The sequence below is a fragment of the Pomacea canaliculata genome, linkage group LG6, assembly GCF_003073045.1.
Source record: "Pomacea canaliculata isolate SZHN2017 linkage group LG6, ASM307304v1, whole genome shotgun sequence".
In the NCBI taxonomy this organism is placed as follows: Eukaryota; Metazoa; Mollusca; class Gastropoda; order Architaenioglossa; family Ampullariidae; genus Pomacea; species Pomacea canaliculata.
In genome coordinates, this window is record NC_037595.1 from 21,011,722 (window position 1) to 21,018,813 (window position 7,092).

At 36.2% G+C, this 7,092-nt stretch overlaps 1 protein-coding gene across 1 annotated transcript; it reads right to left on the bottom strand.

Moving 5' to 3' along the window:
* Positions 1 to 400: 400 nt before the first annotated feature.
* On the bottom strand, positions 401 to 6,694 carry LOC112566363 (general transcription factor II-I repeat domain-containing protein 1-like). Its single transcript, XM_025242519.1, has 16 exons — positions 6,594 to 6,694; positions 6,228 to 6,297; positions 5,659 to 5,825; positions 5,300 to 5,537; positions 5,007 to 5,187; positions 4,805 to 4,861; positions 4,509 to 4,589; positions 3,492 to 3,527; positions 3,233 to 3,268; positions 2,970 to 3,005; positions 2,727 to 2,762; positions 2,469 to 2,504; positions 2,184 to 2,216; positions 1,806 to 1,842; positions 1,431 to 1,467; positions 401 to 1,066 (listed from the first exon to the last, which is right to left on the bottom strand). The coding sequence occupies exons 1-16, from the start codon at positions 6,624 to 6,626 to the stop codon at positions 1,026 to 1,028; spliced, it is 1,155 nt and encodes a 384-aa protein (XP_025098304.1). The 5' UTR covers positions 6,627 to 6,694; the 3' UTR covers positions 401 to 1,025.
* Between the last annotated feature and the right edge of the window lie 398 nt (positions 6,695 to 7,092).

Below are 7,092 nucleotides of genomic sequence, written 5' to 3' on the forward strand. Positions count from 1 at the left end.
GGTAATAAAAAATAAAAGCATGCATGAGACAGATATTCTTAATTTATTTTATAAAATAATTATATTTGCGTATTTAAGCACTAGTGTGTTCATCTAACAGAGTTATTGTGGATTGATTTAACACCTGTTAGAAGAATTTTGTTTCATCCTTTCCGTTTTGGCATCAAATAATCAAGTTGTGAGTCTCCTTATTACCACACAGTAATTACACAGGGACTCTTGGCGAGTCTATTATGAAGTTTACTAATCATTGTGTGTGTTTGCTCACAATAAACATTTGTATGCATCTCTCTTTTAAAAAAAAAAAGTCTGTGCTCTGTCGAGCAGTGGATAACTCTTTCGACCGCACCTTATTACAACACTCACTACATGTCCATTCACCAAATCAGTAAAATGAAGAGTCAATTAAGAATTTTAAGCCTGTTTGGATTCTGCTCTTAGAATACAGATTTTGTCCATGTAGAAAGTACACTATGCAATAATTGGAAAATTCCTCTTAGCACTGAGCATATGCACTTGATCAAACTGAGCATTTTATGCCAAACCTAGCTTTTCCATCATAAATTGTTGCACAGTAAGTTTACATTCTGCCATTTCATTATCTTTTCTCTCAAGTCCAAGGTAGATCAAATTATTCCTCCTCAATCTCTCTTCAAAATCGTGGTTTCTCCTTTTCACCTCCAGGAGTTTTTTCTGTAAGTCGTCAATTATCAGTTCTTTAATTCCACTGTGCATGATGGAGTTTTGTTTATTAAACTCCAACACTCGTTTCCATATTCCCTGACACCACGCAGGCCTCTGCCATCTGTTTCCTGTTCTGCAGGACTGACATGATGTCACACAATTTTGGTTCTTGGTCACTTCATGTTACCTCTGTCCCCTTCTTAGTGGTGATCCGAGGCGAGTGTGTACGTGACTTTACAGTGAGTCAGAAAAGGGACGGCGAACTAAATGTAGCAGGAAACAGTTGTAAACTGACATTCCATCAAATCTTACTAACAAAAGATTCTTGCCAGCTTTTTGCCTTAATCCTGATCTCGACGCTTAGATTTTTGCTCGGGTTGGGCTGCACACAAACAAAAAGAAAAAAATCTTCCAGGAAAAAATAATTTGACCGACATATCTGCCTTGGAGATACTAACTAGGATCCGATATTTTAGTTCAGACATGACCTTTACAAACAGTCCCTATAGGAATGGAGAGCAAAAATGAGGCGATAGAAATGAGCTATATTGATTAATTTTGGCATGGTACGCGACTAGTTTGCATATTGCTGCTGTCTCGAAATTTAGGACTGACAGGGGACAGCCCCAAAACTCACGTTAATCGAATCTCATACATCACATCCTCCTAGTATTTCAGATATACTGCACGACAGTTCAATCTCTCTTTTTTTGGCAAACAATAATGGGAAACATTAACAAGCTTACCTAGGTCCATAATGTTTTCAGCACCTCTTTCTCTTTTCTGGCCAGACCCAAGAAACAGAAAACAAAGCTATTGATATCATTGACTAAACTTGATTTTGATAGTTAAAAAGTGTTATATTTTTTCCCATGATGCTGATCTGTGAAAATTCATACCAATGATATTTGTGTCAGAAATAAAAAAATTTTTTTTTAGTAAATGTATCAAGAAACTAAATGTGCAATAGAGTGCATGAAATCTTATTACAGCAACATTTAAAGTTTAAGCTAGTAGCCTATGCTGTTCATAATGATGACTGCTCTTTGGATCAGGCATAATATCGCTGTTGTCTTCTTTCACATTGTATACTATGATGTATACTAACAAAATGCACTCACATAGCATGTTCCTGTGTTCAGAGGTACCTCTTCAGCACTGCACACCAATGACATTTATATCAGAAATGAAATACATGATTCTTCACAAAATTTGATAGGCAAACTGTAAGAATACCTCTTCAGCACTGCACACCAATGACATTTATATCAGAAATGAAATACATGATTCTTCACAAAATTTGATAGGCAAACTGTAAGAACAATTACAATTAAAAGAGTTATGCAAGAGATCTCGTCTCAATGACCACTTCCAAGTTTTAACAGTCTGGTCAGGATCCTAAATTAACATTGACAATGAGTGCTTTCATATGTCCATAAAATCCCACATTTCTTTTGCATAACTGTGCTCTACAGTTTATTATGATAAAATATACTCACATAGAATGTTCCCATTTAAGTACTTCTTCAGCACTGCAAAAAAAGTACATGATTTTCCAGTGAATATGCCATGAAAATGACTAGACTATTGAATTATGCAAGAATGGGACCCTATTTGTCCACATGTAATTTTGTCACAGCAATAACTTCAAATGACCAGCGTGATCAGACTAGCTGGGACTCTGTATTGTTATTACAAGTACCACACTGATTTGTGGGGTAATAAAATTCCAATGCTGTCTTCTTTCACAAAAATTGTGTTCTAGTTTTACCATATGCACTCACCTAGAGTGTTCCTGTTTCAGAAGAACTCTTTCAGCACTGCACACCAATAATATTTATATCAAAAATCAAATCTTTGATTCTTTATTAATTTGGCATGAAAGGGAATGAGTGATTGAGTTCAGTATGACATACTGTCGCAATGACTAATTCTAAGTTTGAACAGAGTTATTGGGAGGCTGTGTGGTTCACACTGAATGCAATTATGTGTCCATAAGTATGCTGTAATAAAATAAGTATAAAGTAATAAAAAATACTCACTTAGCTTGTTCCAATTTCAGAAGCATCCCTTCAGCACTGCACACAAATGAGAGTTATATCAGAAATAAAATATATGATTCTTCATTATTTGGCATGAAAAGAAATGAGCGGTAAAATTCAGCAAAGAGCTAATGTCACAGCAACAAATTCTAAGTTCAGTCAGAGCTACTGAGACTCTACATAGTGTATTAACAATGACTTTTATTTTGTGTTCTTAAGTATACTGTAATAAAATATACTCACATAGAGTGTTCCTTTTTCAGAGGCAGTTCTTCGGCACTGCACAATAATGACATTTATATTAGAAATTAAACACATCATTCTGTTCAGTAAACGTGGCATATGAAATATGCATTACATTTTGTCTCAGTGACCACTTTAGAGCTTGACCAACTGAGACCCAATTTTGCTAAATTGACAATTACCGTTTTTTTGTGTCCATAAAATTTCACTTCTTGTTTCACAAACATTGTGCTCTACAATGTATTGTCACAAAGTATACTCACATAGAGTATTCCTGTTTCAGAGGTACCTTTTCATCACTGCAAAACAAATACTTTATAGTTTAGAAATGAAATACATGATTCTTTATTAAATTTGGCACAAAACTGAGCAGGCCATAAAGTTATGCAGAGGATCCTGTCTCAGAAACCCCTTCTAGACCAATAAGGAACTAGTATTGTTTATAACAGTAACTGCTTCAGTTGAACTGTCTTCTTCTACAAAAATTGTGTTCTAATCTGTATTGCAAAAATATATACTCACATAGAATGCTCTTGTTTCACAAATGCCTCTTCAGCTCTGCAAACCAACGACATTTATTATAAAAAGGTAAAAGTAAAAGTCATCCCCTAACCTTTTTAAGTTAATAGGGGAGTGAGGCTGAGAGACCTTGCTTTTCTAGGGGACTGCTTTGTGAGGTGGTGCTCATCTCCTTCCCCTCACTACCTCACCTTCCCCAACCCTCTGTGGAGTCAGGTATCCATTCCAACAGTTGGAAGTTTGCTGTTCCACACAGGTATCAAACCAACATACCTTTCAGTTCAGATGTCAGTGCTCTAACCACTCAGCTATCCACTTCACATTTGACAGTAATGCAGATTTCTTTAAGTTGAGAGCCAACCAGGACGCAATATTGTTAACATTAGTTTTTTAAGAACAGGATGGACAAATATGTCCAGCCACTACAGCAACTATTAAATCCAGGCTTCCCACCCATGTCCATCATTCAATAATGTCTATTGAAAAACTATGTAAACAATAAGGGACAAAATCTAGTCATTTAGCTAGGTGAATCCCATTTGAAAAGAGTTAGGTCCCTTAACATAGGAACTGGAAGACTGTACTTTCAAGGTGTTCTTCATATTATGTTTCATTTGTGTTTAAGCTGATACCTCTCAGTGAGCAGTTGCACTATTATTCTAGATTATAACTGAACAACTGCATGATTAAAGCTTCAACAACAATCTCAGATAGTACAACCACTGCTTTTCACAATGATAAATGTTCATTACAGTTCAGTTTTGATTTGGACACATTGACTGCTGGGTGAGCAAGCATGCCATTCAACCGCTTGCTGCCTTTCACGCCTACAAGCAGTTTTATCACTTCCTAGACATCTTTTATAGTTGTGCTGTTTGATGTCATAGGCAGATCAGTTGCTCTAATCCTATAATGTACTTAACATGATCTAATATCATTTTCATAACAATATTTTGCTAAAATCTTGAGTGCATTCTTACTCAGGACATTTAAATGCTTTGTAATATCTAAAATACATACTTAACAACAGGGACATCGCCATTCGCCTGTGGGGACAGGGAGGCATCGGAGCCTGTAAGCTGCTGGCACAGAGACACTTCTCTGAGTATGAAAAAAAGAGATTTTTCTTTACTTTTTATCATATTTCGCAACAAATATTTTCAAACATTAAGAATATATATGTGCACAAAAAGATATTTTTAATTTTTTCTAGCACTGTAACATATCACAGACATGGTGAATATATTAATAAAAGCAGTATACATTATTTTGTATTTATGTGCAAACCAGAAGACACAATTTCCACTTCACATTACCTGACAGCAGCAGTTGTGTTCTCTCCAGGAGTGACTGGTGCCGGATTTTCTAATGGGCTGTCCAACAAAAAATGCACAGAATTTTTTATCTGAAATTCATAAAATTTTGTTTCCGCAAAAAGAAAATTTTTTATGTTAATTTCATGCTCCTCGGAATTTAATATGCTATTAATAAAAAGAACAAAAACAAATAGTGAATTACCTTGCCTGAACCATGTGCATTTTTATTTGGCTCTTCTGAGCAAGTATGGCTTTCAGCGCAGGCAAGCCATAGCTAAAAGGTTCCTTGAAAGGAACACCATCCGGCAGACCAGTCACAGCCACCTCAGGCATTATGTGATGCCTTTTGTAGGGGAAATTTCCCCTATTTCCTGTGGCTTGGCCTGAAAACAAAGTGACAGAAAACAAAGACAGTGCAACAACTGGTAAATCTCCAAACTTACATACAACCCAATGACGTAAACTAGTTCATCCCCAGTAATACTACAAACTCACCATACAATTCATTAAAGAGGTTTTGAACCTCTCGCCGCAGGTTTGCCCTTTCCTCCTCCTTCTCCCCTTTTGGTCGCCTTGGTGTGGGGCTTGGGGCTATGGGGGTTGGGGGTATGGGAGTTGGGGGTATGGGGGCTGGGTTCAAGGCAGCAGCTGGGCCTTCTGGAGACTCCATGATGTCAGTCTCCGTCGTTATTTTATAGTAAAAGGACCAGCCCAGCTGCTTCATGAAGTCCGTCTGGAAATGTAGTAAAAAGAAACTCAGAAGAAGTTTCATGCTATTTTTCCAACTTCACGATTACCCCAGTTCGTAACGTACTGTACAACAAACTTGGATTTTTTTCTAAAGTATTACATACCAATTTGTTCAGTTCAGAGAACACCCTCCTCAGGTATGCAATCTTCTCTGCTTCATTTTGAGGAGGCTGCTGTTTATAAACCACTGCATCCTTTTTAAATGCCTTTTTTTCCTCATCCCCCAACCTGCTCCACTCTTCTCGCATGCGTGCGAGAAAGATAGATCTTGCTGAAAATAACACAATGCAACCTATACAGTATCCAGCAATACATATTCTTACTAGAGCAATCATTACTAGGGATATCCCATTCAAACTATTTATTCTATAGCCTTCATAGAAACAGACATTTATGCACACCATAAATATTTCAGCAATGTATTCTATAGCATAGTTTTGTTAATCTGCTACATATAGCACATTTTCATTAACAGGTGTATGCTGTTCTTTCAATCACAATTGAAATGTCTACATCAACTGGACAAACACTGAAGGAAACATTTGCATGACTGTCGTTTGGATCAAGCCACATGTTGCTGCGAAATAAAAGGGCTCATTTTACACATGAAAACGCCTCATTCCTGTGTGGTAAAAATGCATTTATTAAGGTCTTCATTAACGTATTAACTTACTTTCACCAGGGGCATGTTTTCCCCTCTTTGTGAAATAGCTCAATGCTGTCGTTCGCTTTTGTCCAATTATCTGAAAACAACAAATCCCAAAGAACTGAGGTTAATGATGCGTTACATCAAATCTCACCTTTTATTAGTCTTTATTAGTAGTGTAACACATATGAGTGTAAATGCTTCTAAATCAATGTTTCGGAAGCTTATATTCAGAGATGGCTGCTTTACCGTGATATCGCATTAGTTTCTGGGTCGTAAAAAACCAATTCCCATCCACCTTGTAAATTGATGAAGATCACATGAAGATCACATGTACCTTCCAGTCATCTACAAATAATCTACATTGCGTATTGGGACTAAAAGAAAACTTACTCGTCGAAATTGCTGAGTAGATTTATCAGACATGTTGAATGGCGAAAAATATACAAATGCAATGCACGAGGACGATGTGAAAAATAGCGCCAGTGGAGCGATAAAGTTGATAGAGTGATCGTTCTTGGCCGTTCTTCCGAAGAAAAGGAGCGATCATTCATCAGATCATTTATTCCTCAGTACATGTACATACATCCATGTAAAATTACTTGTCGAAGTCTTCAAATCGTTTGTTTCCTCTAGCTTTATGCTTAAACGAAGGCTATTCTTGTAACTTGCTCTGACGATAACTGTAATTTACCATAACTATATCTATAAATTACAATATTATATATTTCATAAAGGTTTCGATTACAATTCGATATTTAAATCTGTAATTTTTAATTGGGTGCACATGAATGACATTCACATATATTAAACCATTTAAATTTATTTCATTTTATTTTTTTTAATTTTCATATCATAACGTATAAAGATTTAATTAACAATTAAATAACAA